Source organism: Felis catus, chromosome B3, assembly GCF_018350175.1.
Source record: "Felis catus isolate Fca126 chromosome B3, F.catus_Fca126_mat1.0, whole genome shotgun sequence".
Lineage (NCBI taxonomy): Eukaryota > Metazoa > Chordata > Mammalia > Carnivora > Felidae > Felis > Felis catus.
In genome coordinates, this window is record NC_058373.1 from 116,322,619 (window position 1) to 116,350,033 (window position 27,415).

The 27,415-nt window shown below is 36.7% G+C and overlaps 1 protein-coding gene across 10 annotated transcripts in view; it reads left to right on the forward strand.

The window, feature by feature from the left end:
- Window positions 1-27,415, forward strand: part of PCNX1 (pecanex 1) — a 170,524-nt gene that overhangs the window by 126,913 nt on the left and 16,196 nt on the right. For all 10 annotated transcript variants that reach the window (XM_045060136.1, XM_045060137.1, XM_023255797.2 and 7 more), the window contains 12 exons: window positions 405-497; window positions 1,145-1,295; window positions 6,710-6,851; window positions 7,561-7,738; window positions 10,349-10,457; window positions 11,343-11,472; window positions 14,291-14,349; window positions 16,188-16,403; window positions 22,723-22,976; window positions 24,691-24,921; window positions 25,553-25,653; window positions 26,428-26,578. In XM_045060136.1, coding sequence (XP_044916071.1) covers window positions 405-497; window positions 1,145-1,295; window positions 6,710-6,851; window positions 7,561-7,738; window positions 10,349-10,457; window positions 11,343-11,472; window positions 14,291-14,349; window positions 16,188-16,403; window positions 22,723-22,976; window positions 24,691-24,921; window positions 25,553-25,653; window positions 26,428-26,578 — 1,815 coding nt within the window. The remainder of the gene's footprint in view (window positions 1-404; window positions 498-1,144; window positions 1,296-6,709; window positions 6,852-7,560; window positions 7,739-10,348; window positions 10,458-11,342; window positions 11,473-14,290; window positions 14,350-16,187; window positions 16,404-22,722; window positions 22,977-24,690; window positions 24,922-25,552; window positions 25,654-26,427; window positions 26,579-27,415) is intronic.

Consider the following 27,415-nt stretch of genomic DNA (forward strand, 5'->3'; position numbering starts at 1 on the left):
GGTCGTGGTGAGTAATTTTTTTAATGTATTGTTGGATCCGGTTGGCTAATATCTTGTTGAGGATTTTTGCATCCATGTTCATCAGGGAAATTGGTCTATAATTCTCCTTTTTAGTGTGGTCTCTGTCTGGTTTTGGAATCAAGGTAATGCTGGCTTCATAGAAAAGGTTTGGAAGTTTTCCTTCCATGTGTGGAACTAGCTTAATTTCCTTGGTATTGCAGTATTAAACCGAGATATCAGGAAATTGAAGAAGAAAAGACTTATAGCCAATTGTTATGTATAAGAGCTATCTAGAAGAATAGGGTCAATGAAAAATTATTTCTTATATTTTGCCAGTTGGGAATAAAAAATACATATTTTTAAAATTTTATGTAATTGTTGGCTAATTCTGTTTTCTTCCACAGAGTGAGCGTTTACAATCTGACCTAGTAGTATGCATTGTAATTGGTGTGCTGTATTTTGCTATTCATGTAAGCACGGTGTTCACAGTGTTGCAGGTAAGGAATCATTTTGATCTTTTGATTGGGGGAAAATAATTTTGTTTAGGCTAATTTTTTGATTATAGTATTTGTCCATAATGCTGAAATATATGATGTTTTGTTTGGTTTTAATAACAAATATTTGTTTTCTCATGGTTTCTTTGAGTCGTGAATCTGATTATAATTGTAGCTCAGCTAGATGGTCCTAGTTCAGGATATGTTATGATGCTGCAGTTATTTGGGGCTGCCATCAACTGAGGCTGTTAGTAGGACTTAGTTCTTTACTGACCATTGGCCAGAGAGCTAAGGTCCTTTCCATGTGCCCTTACCATTAGCTGCTTGAGTATCCACACAGAAGGGCAGCTGGTTTTCCCCAGAGCCAGTGATCCTAGAGAGAGAAAGCCCAAGACATCATTTAGTAATTGATGCCGGATGTGACATACCACCACTTTTCTCTGTATCGGTTGATCGTGTGGGGCAACGCTGGTACAAGTTTCAGAAAAACTACATAATAAAACAGTGTAAAATGTTGACAGATTTTAGTTCTTACCTTCTCAAATTGACTTTGCTATTTTCTGTTAATAAGTAGAAATTGGACTGACACATTAGGAGTTCTATGGTTCTCAAAATCACTTTTAATTTTCTCAATTTTATTCTTCTTTTAGCCTGCTCTCAAGTATGTGTTATATGCATTGGTCGGCTTTGTAGGTTTTGTAACCCATTATGTGCTGCCTCAAGTTAGAAAACAGCTACCATGGCACTGTTTTTCTCACCCTCTGCTGAAGACAGTGGAGTATAATCAATACGAAGTTCGGAGTAAGTATTTCACTAATACTCTTCTGTTTAATACTGTGGATTTTTTTTTTTTTTTACACTTTAACGGAGACCATTAAATAAGTATCATTAAGTAACACTGTGGCTTGTGTTTGTTATACTTAGATTTGAAGCTGTGATGAGTCAAACCTTTTTCAGGATGCTTTAATTTCAGTTGAAGTATAAATGTCAATGCTACAATCCCGGCTTCCACAGAATAAAATTTACTTCCTCTCTGTATTGTTCTTCATAGACCTCTCATTGACAAATCCTTCTGTGCATGTTTGTGGCTTCTCTTTCCCGTCCTTATCCTTTCCTTAAATCTTTTCTATGTACAGGCAACCCAGTCCTCCTTAAGATTTCTGTTTGAAATATTTTTAGCTCAAAGCATAGGGGGAACAGAGAGAATTTTGTTCCTCTTTCCACCAGAGACACTATGTCCTACCAGAGAAAGGTAGGAAAGAGTTGATGAGATGAAAAGAAATTTAAAACATTTGTAATTGTTCTTACTTGTTCAGATTTTGGGGTAAAGCATAAAATGACTCAGAAAGAGGTAGAATGCCAGTCCACTTTAAATCCTGACTTGTCTTTCCTATTGTAAGTATTTGGTCTTTCTTCATTGGCCCCATGACTTGCAATATCCCATACTTGCTCGTTTTAGGGAAATAATAAAAGTTCATAACTATGTCATCATTCATTATATATCAATGATTAAACAAACCAGTGGTTTTTCCTCAAACCTTTTTTTCAGTTAATGAATTACTATAAAGAGTAAATTCCTCAATTGTTTGAAGATAAATTAACTTGTTTAGAGAACTCTGAAGCCTTTGGAAGTTTTCTATTACAAACTTGACTTCGCATTTTCAAAGCAAATTTCTCGGGCCTTTTAGTAAAATTGTTTAGAGCATCATGGGACTGAAACCTTGGTCACCAGTTTGATCCTGAAGAGATAATGAAACATTAACCTGTAGGTTGCAGTAATGGCATTGTGCATACTTCTTATGTGTTCTTTTAATAAGGGAAAATGACATGGGGCACCTGGGTGGCTCAGTCAGTTGAGTGTCTGACTCTTAATTTTGGTTCAGGTTATAATCTCATGATTGATGGGCTTAAACCCCGCGTCAGGCTCTGTGCTGACAGTGCAGGGCCTGCTTGGGATTCTGTCTCTCTCTCTCCCTCCGTGTGTGTCTGTCTCTCTCTCTCTCTCCCTTCCTTTCCCTTCCTCCTTCCTTGTCCCTCCTCTTCTCTCTCTTTCAAAATAAATAAACAAAAATTTTAAAAATTAAGAGAAAATGACATAAAGCTGTATGACAATCTGTACTGGTTCTTTCATACAGTCAGGAAAAGAACTTAGTAGAATGATGTATTATTTTGATAGTGAACTGTTAGTATTGCTTTCATATATAAAAAATAGCAAGTGTATCCAATTTGTTTTGAAGAGCAGTTTTCCTTACAGTAAGTCATTGATCATAATTATTTCTTTTTTGACCCTAACAAAATATTTAGTCTAAAGTTTTATAAATTTTGAATCAGTATAACATGTTTGACTTATTGAAAGCACTAGGTATTAGCAAAGTTTATTTCTTTTCCCTTCTATTGACTTTAGCAATGGAAAGAAAAAGATTATTCATTAGAGCATTTCCTGAAGCCAGCTATGTTTTCAGATTGCTAGAGAACCTTACTTTAAATCTTTCAGTTTATCCTAGATACTTTCCCCAATGAAATAAGGTGAAAGTATTATAAAAAACATTACTGACAGTGCAATGACTTCTATGAAGTGTGTGAATCTAAAACATATCATACCTTCATGTATGTTCCGAGATGTACATAAGATACACACACATACATATGCCCGTACACATACATGTACCTTAAGATTTTAAAAACAGATAATTTTAATAGGTCATTTATTTCTTTTTGGGAAAAAGGGCAGTCTCATAATCTTACTAGCTTTTCTCCAGAAGTTATAGGCATAAATGAGAAAAAGTTATGGTTAAAAACTGAGGTTTCAAGAATTAAAAAAAATTTTTTTTTAATGTTTATTTATTTTTGAGACAGAGAGACACAGCATGAGCAGGGAAGGGGCAGAGAGAGAGGGAGACACAATGTGAAGCAGGCTCCAGGCTCTGAGCTGTCAGCACAGAGCCCGACGCGGGGCTCGAACCCACGAACTGTGAGATCATGACCTGAGCCGAAGTCGGACGCTTAACCGACTGAGCCACCCAGGCACCCCAAGAATTAAAATTTAAAAGGAAATTCATCTAAAAATTTTTTAAGTTTATTTAGAGAGGGAGAATGAGCGGGGGAGGGGCTAAGAGAAAGGGAATTCATATCATTCCAAGCAGGCTATCTGATGACAGCGCAGAGCCCGATGCAGGGCTCAAACTCACAAAGAGATCATGACCTGAGCTGAGATCAGAGCCACCTAGCGCTCCTCATCTAAATTTAAGTCACATCTAAGTTGCAAAACTGAACGTGTATCAGAATTCATAGAAGTTGACAACTGATTGAAATACTGGGTTTCTTACATTATTTATTTATAGCAGAGACAAGTTTGTGCTGTAAGATTTTCCTTTCACATCACTTTGCCAAACTATCGGCATACCTGGAAGATATTGCTGGTTTGGTTGTGGACCACTGCAATAAAGTGAATATCACAATAAAGCAAGACAAGTCAATTTTTTGGTGTCCCAATGCATATAAAAGCTATGTTTACCCTGTAGTCTAATAAGTGTGCCAAGATCATTACGTCTAAAAAGACAGTGCACATACCTTTTTAAAAAAATTCTCTTGCCAAAAAATGGTGACCGTCATCTGAGCTTCCAGCGAGTTGTAATCCTTTTGCTAGTGGAGGCCCTCACCTCAGTGTTGATGGCTGCTGACTGATCAGGCTGGTGGTTGCCAAAGGTTGGGGTGGCTGTGGCAATTTCTTAGAATAAGACAACAATGATGTCTGCTACATCAGTTGACTCTTTTACGAGTGATTTCTCTGTAGCATGCTATTTGATATCATTTTACCTACAGTGTAAGTAACTTCCTTCAAAATTGGAGTCGTTCTCCAAAATCCTACACTGCTTTATCAACTATGTTTACGTAATATTCTAAACCCTTTGTTGTCGTTTCAACAGTCTTCACAGCATCTTTACCAGGAGTAGATTCCATCTCATGAAACCACTTTCTTTGTTCATCCGTGGGAAGCAGCTCCTCATCCATTCAAGTTTTATCCTGAGACTGCAGCAGTTCAGTCCCATTTTCAGGCTCCACTGCTAATTCTAGGTCTCTTGCTATTTCTTTTTTTTTTTTTTTTTTTTTTAATTTTTTTTTCAACGTTTTTATTTATTTGTGGGAGAGAGACAGAGCATGAACGGGGGAGGGGCAGAGAGAGAGGGAGACACAGAATCCGAAGCAGGCTCCAGGCTCCGAGCCATCAGCCCAGAGCCCGATGCGGGGCTCGAACTCACGGACCGCGAGATCGTGACCTGGCTAAAGTCGGACGCTTAACCGACTGCGCCACCCAGGCACCCCTGTCTCTTGCTATTTCTACCACATCTTCAGTGACTTTCTCCACTGCAGTCTTGAATCCTCAGGGTCATCCATGAGTGTTGGAATCAACTTCCAAACTTCTGTTAATATTGATATTTTGACCTCTTTCCACGAATTGCAAATGTCCTTAATGGCATCTAGAATAGTGAATTCTTTCTGAAGGTTTTTCGGTTTGCTTTGCCCAAATCCATCAGAGCAATCAATGTCTATGGCAGCTATAGCCTTATAAAATGTATTTCTTAAATAAGACTTGAAAGTCAAAATTATTCCTTGAATCCTCACGGGCTACAGAATAGATGTTGTTTGTAGGCACTGTCAATGAGCAGTAGTATTTTTTTTTAATCTTTTTAATTTATTTTTTTTGAGAGAGACACAGCAAGCTGGGAAGGGGCAGAGAGAGAGAGGGAGACAGAATCCGAAGCAGGCTCCAGGCTCCAAGCTATCAGCACAGAGCCTGACATGGGGCTCGAACTCACAAACTGTGAGATCATAACCTGAGCCTAAGTTGGACACTTAACTGACTGAGCTGCCCAGGTGTACCCCAACGAGCAGTAGTATTTTCGAAAGGAATCTCTTTTTCTGAGCAGTAGGCCTCAACATTGGACTTAAAATATTCAGTAGACTATGTCATGAATAAATGTGTCATCCAGGCTTTGTTGTTTCACTTGGAGAGCACAGGTAGAGTAGATTTAGCATCATCCTGAGGGGCCCTAGGATTTTCACAATGGTCAGTGAGCATTGGCATCAACTTAGAGTCATCAGCTGTGTTAGCCCCTAACAAGAGAGTTTTGAGGCTTTGTAGCCAGGCATTGACTTCTCTCTAGCTATGAAAGTCCTAGATGGCATCTTCTTCCAATAAATGGCTATTTCATCCACATTGAAAATCTGTTGGTTACTGGAGCCACCTTCATGAATTATCTTAGCTGGATCTTCTGGAGAACTTGCTGCAGCTTCTACATATGCACTTGCTGTCTCACCTTGCACTTTCATGTTGTGGAGATGGCTTCTTTCCTTAAACTTCCTGAACCGACCTCTGCTGGCTTCAGACTTTTCTTCTGCAGCTTCGTCACCTCTCAGCCTTCCCAGAATTGCAGAGCGTTAGGACCTTGCTCTGGATTAAGTTTTGGCTTAAGGGAATGCTGTGGCTAGTTTGATCTTCTTTGCAGACCACGCAGACTTTCTCCATGTCAGCAATAAGGCTGTACTTTCTTATCATTCATACGTTCACTGGAGCAGCACTTTTAATTTGCTCCAAGAACTTTTCCTTTGCAGTCACAACTTGGCTAATGCTTGGCACAAGAGGCCTAGCTTTTGGCCTGTCTTGGCTTTCAACATGCCTTCCTCATGAAACTTAATAATTTCTAGCCTGTGGTTTAAAATGAGAGATGTGTGATTCTTCCTTTGACTTGAACATTTAAAGAGCATTGTAGAGTTATCGGCCTAATTTTAATCGTAAGGAATAGAGAGGCCCGAAAGGAGGGAGAGAGGTGGGGGAACAGTGGATCAGTGGAGCAGTCAGAGCACGCACATTTATTGGTCACGTTTGCCATCTTACATTGGTCCAGTTTTTGTTATCCCCAAATACAACAATAGCATCAAAGGTCACTGATCATAGATCACTGTAACAAATACAATTATAATGAAAAAGTATTAAATATTGCAAGAATTACCAAAATGTGACAGATGCTGTTGGAAAAGGGTGCTGATAGACGTGCTCAGTGCAGAGTTGCCACAGACCTTCAATTTGTAAACAAAGAAAAAAACCAAGAAGAACCCCAGTATCTACCAAGTGCTGTAAAGTAAAGTTTATTAAAATGAGGTATGCCTGTATTTTGTACACTAGATGATGTGATCTTCTTACATTGCCTTGTTAGATGCAGCCACTATGATGTGGTTTGAGAAACTTCATGTGTGGCTTCTTTTTGTGGAGAAGAATATCATCTACCCATTGATTGTTCTTAATGAACTTAGTAGCAGTGCAGAGACCATTGCTAGTCCAAAAAAACTGGATACAGAGTAAGTACAGTACTCCTCTCATCTATGTTTAACCACTAGCGGCTGTCATAGGCAGTGTCTTCAGACATTGATCAAGTAACAAATAATCGAGTGTCTCAGTGCAGTGCACTGTAAGATAAAAAAGTGAGGTGAAATTCCTGAACATCTGTTCCTGCTCTTGTATATCACTACTCTAGACATCTTATTGTCAACTAATATTTTATGAAAGAACATTTATTGAATAAGGTTCATTTCTGTTATTAGATGGTCAATTTGAGAGATGTCTGTTTTTGTGTACTGTATAAACCAGACTATGTAGGTGGTCACTTGCCTATACGGTCATCGTATAGGCCTACACACTAGACTAGGTACGTGTTGTTGGGTAAGCGTTAATACATGTTTTTTATGTGCTAAATGCTATTACTATTAAAGCAATACAAATATTAAGAAACTGGAGAACCATATATTAGAAATGCTATGCTGTTATTTATTTTTTTAAGTGTGCTTATTTATATAAAGAAATAAGAATCATAATACATATTGTTAAAAGGGAATATAAGAGTTTATTTTAGGATGTGATTTGCTTGGTGTATAAATCATTTTTAGAAGTTTACTTTGGATGTAAATGTATCGTAAGCATAGTAAATGAAATAGTGATTTTTCTGAAGTTAGTAGATTTTCTGAAGTTTTCAGCCATTGATTGATGAGTTGTGCTTTCTTTAACTTATAGATTAGGTGCTTTAATGATCACCATTGCTGGTCTGAAGTTGCTACGATCCTCTTTCAGCAGCCCTACATATCAGTATGTCACAGTCCTCTTCACTGTGCTCTTTTTCAAAATCGACTATGAAGCGTTTTCAGAGACCATGTTGTTGGATCTCTTCTTCATGTCTATACTCTTCAACAAGGTAATTTGTCACTGAAAGGAATATCCCTATCGGTAAAAAGTAGCTCCCTAAGTAATATAGCATTTAGTGAGGATTCTGCTTGCATTCCATTTGCTTCACTGTCTTTTAAGTAATATCTTTCTTCAATCAACCAGTCATTTAGAAGCATAGTAGAATCCCTAACCAATCTTACTCACTACGATCCATAAAGGACGTGTTTCTTGCTATATAGCTAGGAAGATAAGATTAAGTTACATAGAAAATTTAGAGAAACACCACTAGCTGTGTATTTTTAAATCATTGGATCTTCCAAAAGTGGATGTGGTTTTGAATAATCCTAGAAATAGATGTGGTAATAATTGCACTGGGCTGTGGGCTGCTAGATAGATGGAGGGAGGAAATAACCTGATAGCTGAATGAAGATGGTAAATACTGAAGGCAGTGAGGCCGTGTGGGAGGAATCAGAAATTAGTTTCATGGTGACATTTGCAGAATACTCTGAAAATTACAAAATGCTTCTGAGATTTATTATCCACCCATAAGAGAGGTACTTTTAGTCCTTTTACAAATGAGATGACAAAATCTGGGTCTTCTGCCTCCCATTCCAAGAATCTTTTTGCTGAACCATACTACCTTTCTCAATGAAATAAGTTGTGCAATCAGATTATTTATAAATTAGAGTTTAGATTTCATGTTAACGCTGACCACATACAAAGGACTTTGACATATATTATCCCATTTGATAGGTAACAGAGAGCTGAAGCATATGAGCAGCTACAAAACACAATGAAAGCCCAATTTTAGGCAAGTTAGCCTGGTCAGCTACATTGGGATGACTTGGGGAAGAGAGAACCCAAAGGTATGGAGAACAGTTTAAGAGACTGTGACAGTAATTGAGATGTGATAGAGGTCTAACCTAGGATGGGAACAGTACAAGTGGAAAACGTTAATCTGAACAGGTTTTAGTGATAGTCCATTTCAAAATATTGTGCTAAATGTTGTACTAAGTAGCTTCTAGAATATTGCAGTATTATGTTTGCTCGGTCACTAATTTGTATGCATTTTTATCATTTATTTCCTCTTCTAGTGAGCATGGTTAACCAAAGGAGGAAGCCAGAAAGTTAATCAAAGAATTGTTTGTATAAAGAAGCATGTGGTTTCTCACAAATTTAAATATTTAGACTGGAAATTGTAGGGCATCTTAGTATACTGTTGGGGGAAAAAGTGAAAGTTGCAATAAAATAGAAACAGTCTATGAAATAGTCTTAACTTGAATTAGTTTGGATTTTCTTAATACTTTCATTTGTTAAGCAAATTGCTCTTGAGAGCACGCAGTGTTCCACAGCTGTTCTAGATGCTGAGGCTACATCAGTGAACAAAATAGAGAACGCTCTGCCCTTAAGGGGTTTGCATTAGTAAGGTTAGTTGATAGAATTTAACAATGATAGTAAGCAAGTAATTTTTAAGAGATTTCTAGATATAGTTTTTAAGATATCATTGTAAGATGCACCATCAATTTAATAATCTTACAAGAAAAAAATTACTGTGAATGTATACAGAAATTTTTATCCACTACCCACTTATCCATGTAATTGCATATCATTTTTTCCTCAGTGTTACAGTCAAAATTTGAGTTCAGTCTGTTTCATATTTAGAATCTGAAGTTTTCTGAATCACTGCTTTTAGACCATGAATAATGGCATCTTGATAATACACACACTGCTTTTACTTCCTGACATCCTGATCACGTTAATATCAAGGATTACCGGCATAAATTTGAGTCACGGAGAAGAATGCAGGAGTTCATCTGCTTTTTCTAATTGGTTGAAGTTGAGGTTTCTTTGTTTTTAATTGGGAGTTAAACAGGTTCATTTGCAAATTAACTGAAATCGTTCAGTTAATTGAGGTGCTTGATGCCTGAATCATGGCACCAAGTTAGTCTGAACCTCTTGTTTTTAAGATTCTTTGTCTGTTTTGTGAATTGGACCTTGCATTGCCTGCCATGCAGAGGCAATTTTGGACAAACACAGTAATTCTGTTTCAGTGTTGAAGACGTGTTCAACAACAAAACAAATACTAATTTACATAAAATTAAGACGTGTGTTGTGTTTCCATTGACCATACCAATTGAGGTTATGATCAGATGCCTGATATGCACTACTAAATCCTTAGGCGAATAGGCAGTGACAACTGTATTACAACTTTATTTCCTGCCTGGCTGGTTTCAAATTTCTTCTGACATTGCATTTAAAACATACTCTGTTTCCAAAGCACTACAATTTGAGGAGAATGTGTCTTAGGGATAAAAATATGTATGAATTACTTAAGCTTTGCGAACATCTAAATGTCCTACCTTTTTTTAATTTTGCTTGTAGTAGTAGTAATATAGCCAATAGAGGGCATAGAATTTTTTTTAACAGATGAAACACAAATCCATAAATCAGCTAGCTGTCTTTACTTAAGTATATATTCAGTGTTTTGGCAGTTGATTTCTCTTTTCCTTTTATGCAAATGGCAAATATTTTCAGTGCCATTTTCTTATAGGAAAAAAATATATTTTAAAGGTCTTTCATTTTCTAATTCAGATATCTGATAAGTTTTTTACTGATTGTTTTTCTTTTCCTCCTACAGCTTTGGGAACTCCTTTATAAACTGCAGTTTGTGTACACTTACATTGCCCCATGGCAAATTACATGGGGTTCTGCTTTCCATGCTTTTGCTCAGCCCTTTGCAGTACCCCGTATCCTTCCAATAAAAGTTGTATAAGAAAGGGCAGTCATATCCTTATTGTGAATGTTGGCTTATAGACATTTAAATTACTAGGTGATAAATTATCAAATATTCTCAGTGCTTTGGGTGCACCCACAGATCATCTAAACATGAGGACAGTATTAAAGTTTTATAATTAATGCTGATTTAAAATTTTATGTTTACAGATATGAGTACTTTTAATAAATACAAGATGTTTAGAAATATTTTTTAAATACTTAGAGAGAGAGAGAGAGAGAGAGAGAGAGAGAATATATCCCAAGCAGGCTCCGCACTGTCAGTACAAAGCCTCATGCGGGACTTGAACCCACAAACCGTGAGATCATTACCTGAACCAAAACTAACAGCAGACGCTTAACTGACTGAGCCACCCAGGCACCCCTAGAAATATTTTTAAATGAAGATTACAAACATTTTTCATAATCATGATTGTAATTTAACTATGTCTAAAATTTTCTAATCTCATCATTTCTTAACAGTACTTTCTAAATAAAAGTAAAGGTTAGTGACTACGTGGATAGAAATACAGATTTTCTGTTTGTGTAAATTTTAGTTTTATCTTGTGGAAAATTAAAGCCAGCATCTTTATCCCAGGGTAATATATGGACTTGTCCCAAATACGTATTAGCAGATGTTTATTTGATTTCCTTCAAAGCATCATGCCAGGCTGTACTATCCTGGCTTGTCTTCCTACTTGTACCCCCTTATATTGTCCAGTGACACCCTCTTCTGTATTCCTGTGACAAACTTCACATTGTTTTCATTGCGGTAATGGCAATGTGTTTGTGAGATGTATTTGTGTGTGTGTGCGCGCTCACTCAAATGAATGTTAAAGTCCTTAACCAGCTTTTTATAGATTCAGCCATGTTGTTTGTTCAGGCTGCTGTATCGGCCTTTTTTTCTACTCCACTAAATCCCTTTCTAGGAAGTGCAATATTCATCACTTCGTATGTTCGACCTGTCAAATTCTGGGAGAGAGACTATAAGTGAGTACAATAAAGCATTTGAAAGCCAATTTTATCTATTTTTTACTAGGAAAAACTATCAACAGCATTATCATAAATATTTCATGGTTAATAATTTTTGTGTTGAAATATTTTGCTAAAACTTTATAAATACTCTTGAAGTTTCAAAATCACATAAAATTAGAAGAGTCAGAGTAACTGTTCTATATTTTCTCTGCCATTTTTCCTGAGATTTTTTAAAAACCTAGTTCTTGGTGAATATATTCCTTTTTCTGTCTTTTTTCTTTTAATGCTATTTCTTGGAGTTCCATATTAATACAGCTCTGAAACTTTATGCTATACAATGTTATGTCATTATAGCAGTCATAACTAGTTATCTCATAGTTTCCTGAGAAATATCTATTTGTAGAGCTAAATTTTCTATAGATTACATCGGGTTTCTCATGAGCAGAACTTTTTAATGACCATCTCTGTGCATAAAGTATTTTCTCCATTTAGATTTAGTTTCTTTGGCTAGCTGTTTCATCTGATGCCTGCTAACTATCCTTATGTGTAATCTCTCCAAACTTACTTCCTTTCTTCCTTTCTTCCTTTCTTCCTTTCTTCCTTTCTTCCTTTCTTCCTTTTTTCCTTTCCTTTCCTTTCCTTTCCTTTCCTTTCCTTTCCTTTCCTTCTTCCTTCCTTCCTTCCTTCCTTCCTTCCTTCCTTCCTTCCTTCCTTCCTTCCTTCCTTCCTTCCTTCCTTCCGGAAAGATTATCCAAAAGGGGAATTACTGAGTCACGGAACCTAAACATTTTAAAGGCGTTTAACATGTATTGACATTGATTCAAAAAGAGCTTATACTAATTTGTAATTCTATGGGCCATCTCCATGACTGCGTCTTTTCTCTCTACACTTTCACACATCAGTGCACCTAATAGGTGAAAATAGTGGTCTCACCTTTTAAACAGTGGACTAGCTTGTGGATTGGAAGCTTTTGCTCTGGTCTTTTATCTAAAACCACACTTGGTGTGTCTCTTTTTGATGAATTTCTGTGTTACTAATGTTCTCAGGCAATTTAATTTTGGTCCAAAATATTGTCTGTGGCAGCAGTTTTGGTCTCAGAACCCCTTTACTCTCTTCACAGTTATTGAAATGTCAGGAGTTTTTGTTGACACAGGATTTATCTACAGATACTTACTGTGTTAGAAATCAAAACTCAGAAAAATTCATATGTTTATTAGTTTAAAAATAGCAACAATAAACCCATTATGTGTTAATATAAATAACAGTTTTTAATGAAAATTACTGTAATTTCTATACCAGCAAAAAAATCAGTGAGAAGAGTGTCACTGTTTTTGTAGTTTTATAAATCTCTTTAATGTCTGGCTCAGTAAAAGACAGCTGGATTCTCATAACTGCTTCTGCAACCAATCTGTTGTTGCAATATGTTGTTTTGGTTGAATTATATGGAGAAAATCTGGCCTCGCACAGACACAGAGCTGGAAAAGAAAGAAGTATTTTAATAGCCTTTTTAAACAATTGTGGATATTTCTCTTTGATCTTTCACTAGAAGTCAACACATGGTAGTTTCCTAAAGATTAGTTGCAATATGGAGTCTTAAAACCATATCTGTTGTTGGGGAAGAAGAATTTCCTCTACCCTTCAAGATCCTTCTAGCTCAACTAAGAATCAAATTGACATGAGACAGATGAACAGGAGGAAATCAAATTTAATAGTGTGCATATGTGGAATCCACACAGATGTGGAAATTCCAGAGACATGTAACGTGATACTTACATGAGCTAAGGAGAGAGGTAAGGGTCTTAGGATACAAAGGGGAGAAGATCATTAATAAGAAGGTGAAAGGAGGTGTAAGGAATGTGTTTGTTGGTAAGCTCTCAGACTCATAGTAAATATACATTTTCCCAAATTCTGATTTTTGCTGAAAAACTTGAATTATGTTATTGGCAACAGGACAGACTCACTTCCTTCATTTTTGAGAAATGTCTGTCAAGTATGCAAGTCTGAATAATCACAGTAAAAGTGATGTTCCATGAAAAAAAAAAAAGTACCAAGTGCAGCTTGCAATTCAAACAGTGGCACAAATGCAATCCCTTGAGACAACCATCACACAATATGAAAAAGACCTATACTGAGGAGGTGTGATTTAATAAAACTAATTTTTTTATTGCTTCATTAAAGACATTTTCAATTGAAATGTGAATTTTTGTTTTATTGTTTTTTCTTGTGCATGTGTGGCAGTAAAAAATACAGTTTGATACCACTGCTTTGATTCAAGTTGAAGTGCTGGTAGTCATACCCACCGTTACTTTTGCACCATCAATGCACTTGTCGACATGGTGAAAAAAGTCAGTGACAGCTCAAGATTGTTATGAAAATCATTTTGATCTGGAAAACTGCCTGAAAGGGTCTTGAGGCCCCTGCTTCCAGTTCTGTGGACCACATTTTAGGAACGACTGTTCTAAAGAACACTGTACCATTGGACATTAATAGATGTACCTTCCCCTTGCAAAAATGTTTCATGCACTGTATATCTCTAAGAACTATATATGGTACACATTTTTAATCAGTTTTTTTTTTTTGCATTAAACTCATTAATGTCTTTCTACCCACTGTTCAACTTAACATGATAGGAGATAACTGCTGTGTTTATGTATAATGAAGGTGGGAGAGTAAAAAACCTTACCCCTAAACTACACTACTGAGGAGTTTTAGCAATATGCCAATCATAGATTTTTCTCAGAGATATACATAAAGTGATAATACTTAACTTCAATTATATGGTTTTCTCCTTTTTAATTAAGGCTTAGTAAAAATGTTGTTTTGCCCTCTTCAGCACAAAACGAGTGGATCATTCGAATACCAGATTGGCTTCCCAGCTTGATAGAAATCCAGGTAAAAGTTCCATTTGTGAGTAAAGAAGCAAGTCTAAGAAATGTGTTATTTATATATATTTCGCTTCCTAACTGATCGGGAATCCTCTGTCAGTTCCAAATTGTCATTTTTCAAAGACTATACAGTAAAACCTTGGTGTGTGAGCATAATTCATTCCAGAAACATGCTTGTGATCCAAAGCACTTGTATATCAGAGTGAATTTCAAGAACCATTGGCTCAGTTGTGATCATGTGACATTTGGCGTCATGTACTGCTTATATCGTAAGACATCTCTCGTTTATCAAGTTAAAATTTATTAGAAATGTTTGCTCGTCTTGTGGACTACTCGCAGAATAAGTTACTCATGGTCCAAGGTTTTACTGTCTATCCTTTGCTTTTTGTTCTGCTTTAGCAAAGTATATGTGAATTCGAGTATCTACAATGTATATACCCATCTTTTATAAAGTGCACTTTAAGAATGCTCAGAGGAATTAAAAATGCCATTGAAAGATATTGTCTTCCAGAGGTTAAAAAGTAGAATAGTTAAACTGGTCAAGTGTATCAAAGAATATGCAATCTGACCAATAGGTATATTTATTAATATATTTGTTTCCCCTGCTTCCCTGAATATTTAGGTAAATATTCATTTAATTTCATTTAGTTTATTGTGTATAAAGATGTCATGTGAGGGAACCATTCGAGACAGAGCTTCAGTACGTGGTATTTGGGTGGTGGTACCATTATCTAAAGTCTGGCTCCTTAGTTTTGTCATTGGGGAAACATCCTTTTGTCAGCCCACCTGCTAGTAATTGGACACATAGAGGGTGAATCTCACTAATCCAACTGTAAGAAATTAACCAGAATTCCAATGTATTAATTTAATAAAAGAAATCTAACTCAAAGGTAGACTGAAGTGTTTGTATCCATTTGACTCTCAGATTCCTTCAAATACTCTGTCTACTTGAGAAACCTAATTAATAATCAAATGGTTTTTGTAACTCTAAAATTGGATTACGTAGGACTAGTTACTTGATAATAACGACTGTTGTCACCACATACTGGTAGATAAAACAGCCATCTCAGCTCTATGTGCTTGGAATACGTCCTTGTGTAAGGGGCTTGGAATTCTCATGATGCAAATGATGCCATTGTGTATGTTAAAAAAGGCCAAATCCTGAATTAATATGCATGCTTTTTTTTTTAACTTTAAAAAAATGTTTTAAAGATTTTATATTATTTTTAAAGTTTATTTATTTATTTTGAAAGAGACAGAGCACGAGCAGGGGAGAGGCAGAGAGAGAGAGAGAGTCCCAAGCAGGCTCCATGCTCAGCGAGGAGCCCCGATGCAGGGCTCAGTCCCACCTGAGGTGATGTCAAGAATTTGGGGCTCAGCTGACTGAGCCACCCAGGCACCCCTGTAACTCTAAATTCTGAACCTCTTCTCATTACCCTGTTTCATTTTTATTTTTTTTATTATTTTTTTTTAAATTTTTTTTCAACGTTTTTTTATTTATTTTTGGGACAGAGAGAGACAGAGCATGAACGGGGGAGGGGCAGAGAGAGAGAGAGAGACACAGAATCGGAAACAGGCTCCAGGCTCTGAGCCATCAGCCCAGAGCCCGACGCGGGGCTCGAACCCATGGACCGCGAGATCGTGACCTGGCTGAAGTCGGACGCTTAACCGACTGCGCCACCCAGGCGCCCCTCATTTTTAAATAGAAATTGTTAGGGTATTAATATTATTTTTCTTGTCAAAAAAAAATTCCCTAACTAGAAATTAGCTTTAATATTTTTAACAATCTTGTTGACGTGACAGAGATGTAGGGTAAAGTGTAACATTTTTAATCCCTTCTTACAGGATCAGATGACAACAATCTGAATTCCATCTTTTATGAACATTTAACCAGATCCCTACAACACAGTCTCTGTGGTGATTTGCTCCTAGGACGGTGGGGAAACTACAGTACGGGGGACTGTTTCATTCTTGCCTCTGACTACCTCAATGCATTAGTACACCTTATAGAGATAGGCAACGGGCTAGTCACTTTCCAGCTGCGGGGACTTGAATTCAGAGGTAAGACATTCACCTCTTATTTTATTGGGTTTTATGTGTTTACATCTCAGATCAAAAATCAGCATAAAATTAGATCCTTAGTCTTTGGAATTGTGGAATGAAAAGAGTTGTTAAAAGAACAATTTTTAGATACTCTTCCAAATTTCACATTTAGAGAAGAATCTTTTTTTTTTAAGTTTATTTATTTTGAGAGAGAAAGAGAAATGCACATAAGCACAAGTAGGGGAGAGGCAGAGAGAGAAAACTAAGCAGGCTCCACTCTGTCAGTGGAGAACCCCAATGCAGGACACGAACTCATGAACCGTGAGATCATGCCCTAAGCCAAAATCGAGAGTTAGATGCTTAACCAACTGAGCCACCTGGGTGCCCCAGAGAAGAATCATTTTTGTGGTATGCCAAAATATGTAAAGGTAGCATCATTTGTGTATAACTGACTATGTTCCTGGTGATGTTGAGTTTCTGTTGCTTTCTGCTTGCTGTCTTGTCATTTTCTTTGTGAGAAGTTGCATATATTTGTTAGATGGCTAGCAGCATCTAGAATGCTGTATTGTGTGAGGCATAGAGTAGCCAACCAGGTACTTTCAGGTAGACACCATGCCTTTGTCCTCAACAAATGTTTGTTTTGAAGTGAAGCTCCCATAACATCAAAACAGTTTTAAAGGGAACAAGTCAATGGCATTTAGTGCATTCACAGTGTTGTACAACTATTAGAGTAGGCAGTTGGTTAGGTTCAAGCAGGATGCCTGGAGGTCAGTAAAGAAGAAGCCAGGGCTGGCTGTCTGGAAAGTCAGAGGCCTGTCCTGGCAGGATCTCAAAACAAAGCCACAAGAAGCCCGAACAAACCAGATAGGCCCAAGATGACTGACAAAACAGGCCAGTGACCCCCGACCAAATATGAAAAAAAAGTGTGAAACCTTGCTTTCAAGAAAACCCCACCTCAAGTAATGAATATTCCTCCCCCAAGTTAACACCTGTCATTAAGTGATAGAAACCCAACCCCCTGCAGGTGCAGTCTCTTGCTCGTTCTCTCTCTGTCTCTCTCTCTTGCGTTTGCCCACTCAAATCTCATGAGTGTACTTCTGCTTTAATGAACTTTCTTGTGTTGCTCATCTGCTGTGTTGTGCCTGTCCTCGAATTCTTTGTGGTGACAAGACCAAGAGCCTTCAGCCACATCTTTGGGACATGTTGGGTTGAGGCCTCAGGACCTGGAGTCTCCCCGTTTCATCCATCTACACAACCATCGCCTCTGTCTTGTTCAAAGCATTGTCATCACCACAAATAAAACCTCACACCCATTAAGCAGTTACTCCCTATTCCCCTACCAGCCCTCAACAATTTTGTATAACGACACATGAAGCTGTTTCTACACAGAAAATCATGTGTTCAGAAACATACCAACTTGATGTTATCGACTGCTATAAGTTGAATATTTTGTAAACATGAATAAAAACTTGTTTTATAGGAATTGAGGAAAGTCGTATTAATGTGTAGCTTTTCAATCTAGGGAACATTTGAACTTGAGAGTTTTTAGAGAGAACATCCAAGCTGTGTTTTGATCTACGCTAAGAAGTGCCTTGCATGCTTTTGAGTTGAAATGGGAAATAAGAAAGCATTTGACTAGATAGAGGATCAAATCAGGTTTATACTCTATAGCTTTATTTCTACCCTGGTATTGAATCAGAAGGTTTGGACCTTTGTTAGGTAATATCTTTGCTAATGGAGCAAGTGCTTTTCTAAAATTATTCCATTCACTGAAAGTAAGATTGTACTTGTGTGACACTCAAATTAAGGCACTAAATGTTGATGTTTGTTATTCATTTATGTTGTTTGGCATCCAATCTCTCTCTTTCAAAATGTCCTATTCTTGTTTTATGATTTGTTTCTGCCTCTCCAACAGAGCCCAAGACCTTAATTCCATCTCTCTAGAGTCTTATCTAATGTTCAGAACTAACCCAACTAAACTCATCCAAAAGTCAGCACCCCCTCACCACGACACCTACTACTGCCATGACCTTAACTTTTTAAAAAGAATTCACCTTTCTTTTTTAACTTTTTTGTTTTTTTAAACAAATGTGTGTGGGGAGGATATTTTATCTAGCATTTCTGTATGTGTGAGTCAGAAGGGGGTCCTTCTTAGGATCTGCTAATTTCACCATAGTGGTCAGAAACTCTCCAAATCAGAAATTGATCCAAATTCTCACTCTTCCAACTTTCACTCTCTGGTACCAAGTAGATTCAAATAAAATTTCGGACAGATTTTTTTACCATTCAGACTCTCACTATTTGCCAAACAAAACTCAAACTTATGTGGGAACATAGTATGTCTTACCATCTGAATTTGTGCTGGATTTGGATAGCAAGAGATACCTATAATTCTTTACTCAGCCATAGTGATTTTTTAAAAATGCTTATTTATTTGGGGGAGGGAAGAGAGAGAGAGGGAGAGAGAGAATCCCAAGCAGGCTTCACGCTGGCAGACACAGGGCTCGATATCATGAACTGTGAGATCATGACCTGGGCCGGTATCAGGAGTCGGACACTCAACTGACCGAGTCACCTAGGTGCCCCACTGATTTTTTCTTTACAGGCAAATTTGATCATATCCCTTTCAGACCTAAAATTTTCAGCGGCTTTCCATTGCATTTAAAATAGAGTTCATATCCTTAGCATGCCCTACCACACTGTTTGTTATCTGGCTTTGCCAGTTTCTCCAACCCCACTTTATCCCACCGTCCTCACTCACTCTAGTCACACTGGCCTTGCCTTCAGGGTCTTAACTGTGCTGTTCTTTACTAAGGACTTTCTACTGCCTTTCCTTTTGCCCAAAACGTACCAGCCATCCCCCCTCCTCCCACCAGTCTTCCACCTGGCTAATTCCTTAATTATCTTTAAGCATTAACCTAAATATCGCTTTCTCAGAGAAGCCTTCTCTAAACACCTAGCCCACATGATTATCTCATGTTGCCATTTATACCTCCTTAGCACTCAGCATAATTATAATTTCATATTTATTTGTGTTTGTTTGAGGTGTATTTCTCCTTTAGCCCAGAGGTGGCGAACTTTTCTGTAAAAAGCCGGATAGTAAATAGTTTGGGCTTTTGGAAGCATGCACATTTTCTGTTGCATATTTTTATTTGATTTTTTTTTTTGAAACAATGCTTGAAAAACAAAAACCATTCTTAGTTTGGATTTGGCCCTGGGCTGTATTTTACAAACCTTTGCAGTAGGTTGTAAGCTCCTCAAGAGCAGGAATCTTGTCTGCTGTATTCATTACTGTGTATCCAGTACTTCAGCAGTTCGCATATAATACATAATTAATTTTGTAGAATGATTAAGTAAGTATATAGCTGTTTCTCCTTTCTTTTTATTCCAGAATTCTCATGAGGTCTGTTTATGTTCTTGCCTATATCTTGTGATCTTTGGTTATTTTCTTTCCTTCACAGTGTTATCCCCTGTCCCAACTACCTACTGCCTCTCAAAATACTAATCAAGAGTGTCAGTATTTTGCCAAAAAGATATTTGGATCTGCTGAGCATTTTGATGTATCTTCTGGGTATAGTCCATTAAGCCAATTTAATTCCTTGATTTTACTGTGTCTCATAGTGGATTCTAAATATTAAGTGACATTTAACTAAACAGATTTCTTGATCAGTTTGCTATACATCTTGGTTAAATCCCTTTATATTTATTTCATTTCCATTTTTATTTTACTGATATTCTTAATATTCTTTTCCATGTAAATTTTTTGTCAAAGATTTATCAATCATTTTTTTGTCTACCAAAATTTTATTATTATAACTTCTACAGTGTTAACTTTTTATTTGTAAATGTTACTTCTGCCAAGCACAGTTTTCCGGGTCAAACTTTATAGGTCAAAAATGTATTATGCTAATGGGATTCCTCTCGGTTTTTACTTAAATTACTTTCGACATGTCTGTTTTTCATAATTGCCAGTTTTATTTAATTTCATCAGTAATATTCACTATGAAGTGACTGAAAGACATAGCTAATCCAGGAAATAATTGGTAATGGGTTCCTTATAACGTATTCTGGAATCCCTTTCCAGGTCTCAGTGTTCTTTTTTTCAGTTGCTAGTATTAATTCCTATGTTTTTTAATGACTTGATTTTCTAAGCCAAATGTATTACCAGGGTATGTTGGGGTAGGAACTGTTCTTGGGATTTGTATGGTAGAGTAAAAACACCCCCCATTAATGCAGTTACTCAGTTCACTTTATTCTGCTGCTCTGAACAAGGGTCTCATTCTGTCTCCTCAATAAATGTCAGCATCTCCAAGTTCCCTCTTGCCATGTGTCTTTTCTATATACTGCTCACAAAGTGATCTGCACAGAGTAGAGCTGTCTTTCATTGTGTCTCTCCTTCACTTAAAAACCTTTGGTCTAGTCAGACCTTCCAGAAAGATGACAAAATGAATAAAATGAAGTAATAACATAAAATCTAAGGAACAGACCCAGCTTCATGCCACACTTTTAAAATGCCGGTCTCAGGATGTTTCTTCTAGAAACTGAATTATTCTTTGCCCTCTCTAGCCTATTCTGGCACATGGAAAAAGGAGAATTTCTCCAGCCTTGTTACAAAGCCAGTGTAATACTGATAACAAAATACAACTAAACTGACTAAAAAAGTAACTAGTTTAACCCACATGTGGCCATAGATGCAAAATTTTTCAGAACCCAGAATCAGCAGAAACCAGGAGTTCCTTTTTTCAGGTTCCTTTTCCTAGTTGAGTCATTTTCATTTTTTAAATTAAGTATTAGCAAATTAATAGAATTCATCTTTTAATAGGTTATAGGAGAAGACAATAAAATACGATGTTCCAGAAGATGCTAGGAGACTTTTGATTGAATTTCATTTCCTTTATTGGTCTGAAAAGTACTTCCTAAAATCACACACATCCTTATTCTGAAAAGGGAAAAAAAAAAGTCTGTGAATATAGATCTGTAGTCATGAGCGTGTGTGGTGGTCAGCTGCAGCAGACGTTCCTGTTAATGTCAGGTTCAAGCCAGGGTTTTTCTTTTTACCATGGTGTGACATTGTTCCGGAAGTACTCAGCAATGTACTTGAGTAAGAAATGAAACAGCAGAGCTGTTCAGAGTTCTAGAGTGATAAACAACATGGCTCTTGAGCCCTGTCCCAGCCTACCTCTTCAGCCTTATCGTTCACACCACCACCAACGCCAACAAAAACCACCACCACCACCCGGGTTGGTTTTCATGGCATCTGTTTCTCTCAGAGCAGTGTTTTTCAAACCTGGATGGTGTATATGTTCTCTTTAAAGAAAAAAATTATTGTAAAGTCTCATGTAAGTTATTTAGCCTAAATATGTGCCTTTATAAAATTATGTGTAATCCCCTTATAATTATTATATAAGGAATTGACTAATTAAGTGGAAGCAAGACCACAGAACAAGATAAGATAAAAATTAACATCAGTGTGACAGGTGATATCTTACTGGCACTAGATTGCTGTGGGTGTAATTGTGTATTCCAATTTTGTATTTTCCCTTCAGTAACACTAATGCAGGAAATGCCTGTTTGGTATCTTGTATAAAAGAATGTAACTTCAAAGAATTGTTTGCTAGTGCTAAATAATCAGATCTCATAACTAATTAAATTTTATCAGCAGATAAGCTTCAAATGCCAATAATATAATTTTAACCAATTATTGTTGGAATTGGCAGCAGAAAAATTATGTATTTAAGATTAAATTATCATGAACCTTTACAGTTTATATATCCAAATAAGCAGGATGTACATAATATTCCTACTTGCAGTATGGACATGATACTGATAAACAGTGCTCAGATTCTTTTGAGTTCTGCATGTCTGGCTATATTGTGTGCCCTGTGACGATTTACTTCTAATTCAGTCCTTCCCTTATTGAATTAACTCAAACCTTCATGACATGTCCCTTTACTCATTGGCCTTCATTTGACATAAATGCTATTGTAAACCCAAATTTGAAAAGTTTGGGATCAGTGAATCAAAATTAAGAAGGTTACTGCGCAAATTTTCAGAACCTTCAGTGCACTAATGCATGTTGTGATTCTTCAGGAAATGAATATATAATATGTCTACTTTCCAGAGCTTCCTGCAGTTTGTTAATGAACATTCCAGGGCAAATCAGTCACATACTTTCAATTACTATAAAAGGTGTCTTTTTTCTAAATTTCTTGTGTCTTTGAAGCATTTATTTTTCTACTTCATATTTTTTTTTCTCCTTTGTATTCACTCGTGTCTCTGTCTCTCTCTCTCTCTCTGTCTCTCTCTCTCTCTCTCTCTCTCTCTCATTCTCTTTAAGGTACTTACTGTCAACAACGGGAAGTAGAGGCCATTACTGAAGGCGTTGAAGAAGATGAAGGATTTTGCTGTTGTGAACCTGGTCATATTCCTCATGTGCTTTCATTTAATGCTGCATTTAGCCAGCGCTGGCTAGCTTGGGAAGTGATAGTCACTAAGTATATTCTGGAGGGGTATAGCATCACTGACAATAGTGCTGCTTCTATGCTTCAAGTCTTTGATCTTCGGAAAGTACTCACCACTTACTATGTCAAGGTAAGGGAATGTGCCTCATTAGATCTTCTGATAGTTGGAAGTTTTTCTTGGGAAAGACTTATGTATATTTTTTGTACCTGTGCTTTGCTTCTAAGTAGTGATTTAAATTCTCTAGTATCCAGTAAGTCAGTAAAGTATACCTATGAAGGTCTTGCTGTTTCTTTTTTTAGTTGAACTTACTCCATTTGTTTATTAATAATAATAGCTATTATTTGTAGTTCGTGTGTTTTAGGCACCGGGCTAAGGAATATGCATATATACAAATATATGTATCTTACCCAGTTTCCTAAGGGAGTATCACATCTCTGTTTTACAAGTAAACAAAAATCAGATGTTACCTGTCCCAAGTCCTCTAACTAGCAAATGGAGTTATGGATTTAAAACATAGGCTTGTCTGACTCCTGAGCCCTTGCTGTTGACCACTGCTTTGCACTGCTTTCAATAAACTGAATAAAAGTATTGCAAGATTTGGGAGTTCCCCAAGACCACCTTCACTTGTGACACCACTGCAGGGGCCACTCTCAGATTCAGTAATTTGCCAGAAGGACTCACAGAACTCAGCAAGGCCATTATACTCTTGATTAGGATTTATAACGGTGGAAGGATACAGATTAAAATCAGCCATGCAAATAGGCATATAGGGCAGGGTCCAGAAACACCAACGCATGAGCTTCCAGTCGTCTTCTCCCGGTGTAGTTGTGCACACAATGCCCATTTCTCCCGGCAGCAAATGTGTGACGGTATTCACAGAGTATTGTCAACTAAGGAAGCTTGCTTCAGCCACGGTATATAGAGTTTTTATTGGAGTGCAGTCACTTAAATGTGGCTGACCACCCACACGGCCAGCCTTAGTTTCCAGCTCCTCCAGAGGTCATGGCTCTAAGCCCCAAGTGAACAAAGAGTCTTAATCAGCCAAGGCATTCCAAGGGAGTAGAAGTTATTTCCCAGGACCCAAGGGCAGATACCAAACTTCTCTTTGGGCAAGGCTAGTTCTTTACTACACCGGTATTCTGTTTTTGCTGAAGATTTTACAAGATTACAGCACAGCTATAATTTGGCGGCCTGCAGACAAAGCCAATATTTTCAAGAGGGAAATGTATGCTAAATTTCGGTGACCCATGTCTGGATTTTCCATATCTGTTTTACTTCCTCTATGTATCACCTTATTTGTGCTGATTGGGATGAATGTTAAATCTTATATTTAATGTTTGGTTAAACCCAACCTCAGGGAGATAGATTTTATAGTTTTTACATGCTGTGCGTCTGCATGCGTATATGGGATTTTCCAATTCTGATTCTAAATAGATATATTTCTGTCGCTTTATTATTATAATTCTATAACTTGACCTAGTATCACAAGCTGATTTAATAACTTTCTATGAGCAATTTCTCAAATCCATCACAGTAAAGTTTTTCTGCCTCTCTTAAAATACCCTAAACTCAAAAGTTCTAAAATCAATAGAATTATTTTGAATTTGCCTTGCTGAATTTATGGTTGTGATTTTTAAAGTATTAAATTAACTGTTCATCCAGAAAGACCTGAGGTACATTTTTTACAGCATTCCTAAAATGTATTCTTACAGTATTGAGCTAGAATAAAATATTAAGTTATACAATCAGTATAAACTGTTGGCATTTATTTAGTGAGAAATTGGAGTTAATCCAAATTATAATTTAACCTGGATTTTTTTTTTTTAAATCTTTTCCCCATTAGGGTATCATTTATTATGTTACAACTTCTTCTAAGCTAGAGGAGTGGCTAGCTAATGAGACAATGCAGGAGGGACTGCGTTTGTGTGCAGATCGAAATTATGTTGATGTAGACCCAACATTTAATCCAAACATTGATGAAGACTATGACCATCGACTAGCTGGCATATCCAGGGAGAGTTTCTGTGTGATTTACCTCAACTGGATAGAGTATTGCTCTTCCCGAAGAGCAAAGGTAGAGGTTATTTCATTTATAACTGTTTGAGCCTATTTTTTCAGAGATAGAAAGACTATCCCTGTTTGTTATTATGAGGTCAGTTTTTCCAGATCTTCCTCTTCCTGATCATCTGAGTAAGAGAATCTGCAGTTGTTAAAAAAAATAAAACAAAACTCAGAGGTTGAGGGGAAGCAGTATTCTCCAGATAGCAATTTGATTTTCTTTACTATAGTTATAGTCACTGGGAGGGTAATACAGCTGTCACTAATAGCCAGCTTATGTCCAGAAATAACTAATTAATAGATAGAATATTGTATTTTCAGGAGAGGACGTTATCAGTAATGGTGTATACCAGTAAATACTTTGAGATGTTTTGCTAAGATCCTTATACTTTATAAAACAGCCAGTTTTTTAAGTTTGTTCTGCTATTATAAAGTATTAGATTTTACTTAAAGGTTTCAAAGAGCCTCCTCATACATATTGATACTTCATTTTATACTGATTTGCTAAGCTTCTTCTCATTAGAACTATTTGAAGACATGGAAATTGTATGCTAGTTGAGTTCTTCATTCTGATTTGTTAAATATCTTCTGATTTGTTAAAATACCTTTATACCTTTCTGATAACTAATGTTCTTTGTTTCTTAAAGCCACTGGATGTAGACAAAGATTCATCCCTGGTGACTCTTTGTTATGGACTTTGTGTTCTGGGACGGAGAGCTTTGGGGACTGCATCCCACCATATGTCCAGGCAAGGAAGGCATTTCTGTTTTCAGGAAAAGAGTAGGGAGAGTTATATAACATAAATCTGAAAAATCTGAAATAGCTTTTTAGAATGCTTATTCTATGCTAATTTATTGCAAAAGTCTCTTCTGATACTGGTTTTTTATAGACCTTTGAACATAGTTGAGTTCTCTCAAGTGGTTAATAGCTGGCTTTTAAAATTCACACGTGTGGGTAACTACTGGTAACAAGAATTTAATGGAGTTAAGACATTTTTAATAATCACCCCATAAAATTTATTGGTCTCCCCCTGTTTTATATCTATTTTTCTAATGATTTACCTCTTTTTATTTTTCCATATATCCATGTAGTTTTTGTCCAAAGCATTTATGCTTTTAATATGGCTAATATAGTACATTAGATTTAGGGAGTATAAATATAAACTGAATTTCTTGACATACGCATCTTAATGAATTAGAATTAAGAAATATTACCTGGTTTAGATTCTTTTGTGATTACTATGTTTTCCAATAGGCCCTCCTTAAGTTTTTGTAGCTTATATACTCTTCGTTGTTGATTTTCATGGACTCACTGTTATAGTGGTTACTAAACAAGGATCCCAGCTCAAACGGGCCCTATATCCCTTGTGATTCTGATTGAGGGGTTCTGGCATTAGTACAGTCTTTGGAATCTGTATTTGCAAAACACTCCCAGATGATTCTGATGTACAACCACATGTAAGAATCAGTGTGATGGTAGATCTTTGTCAAAATGTGTGAACTTTTATCTCCAATCCTAACAGTAATTTAGAGTCATTCCTCTATGGACTGCATGCCCTATTTAAGGGAGATTTCCGTATTTCTTCAATTCGAGATGAATGGATCTTTGCTGACATGGAATTACTAAGGAAAGTAGTAGTCCCGGGGATCCGCATGTCCATTAAACTTCATCAGGTAAGAAAAGGAAAACTATAATGTATTACTGGTGTTTAATGGTGCTGGTTCACTTCCAAATTATGTTCCTGGGGAACTTTTTGAGAAACATTTCATTTGAAAAACAGAAAAACATGATTTATGGCAAGATATTAAATCTTAGAAGCCTGAACGTATGTTTCTAAGAGTAAATTTGAATATTAATATTAAAGAGTAAATGATCTGGGCACGAACTTGAGGCAAACTGTAAGCAGTGACAAACTGGAAATAAAGGTCCCTCACTCTTAGAATTCTTGTTTTGACCTCACATTTCACATGTGATTCAAGCCTCTTCCGTAGCTGAATGTTAGCCAACTCCCAGTGCAATGGAGTAGCATCTCGGCGGAGTTGTTAAGTGCTGCTATTACTGAACTCTGTGTTTAGTGTCGCAAGTTATACAGAACGATAGATGGTCAGGACAGATTTAGCCTTAGTTAAATAATCCTAATAGGGTAATAAAAATTAAAATGTAACCCCCAAATACGTTTCCAAAGCCCTGGATCATTTCAAGACTGTATTATGAAATTAAGAACTGGTGCTTGCTGCCCTAATCATTCCACTTGACAATAGTCATCAGATCTGGTGACAAAGACTGCCTGATAAGCCTCATTAAAATGCATCTTTTATACTCAAATCTGTTTGAATATTTTTCCCCCCACATAAAGGGTGAATTACTCTGCAAGTGATATTACTATAATCTAAGACTGCTGGAATAAAGTCAATGTCCCATATTATTTAGGAGATTACTGATCAGGGATATATTATTTGAAAGTCTCTGTTGAAAATGGAATAGTATTTTGAGGATCATGGAGAAAATGT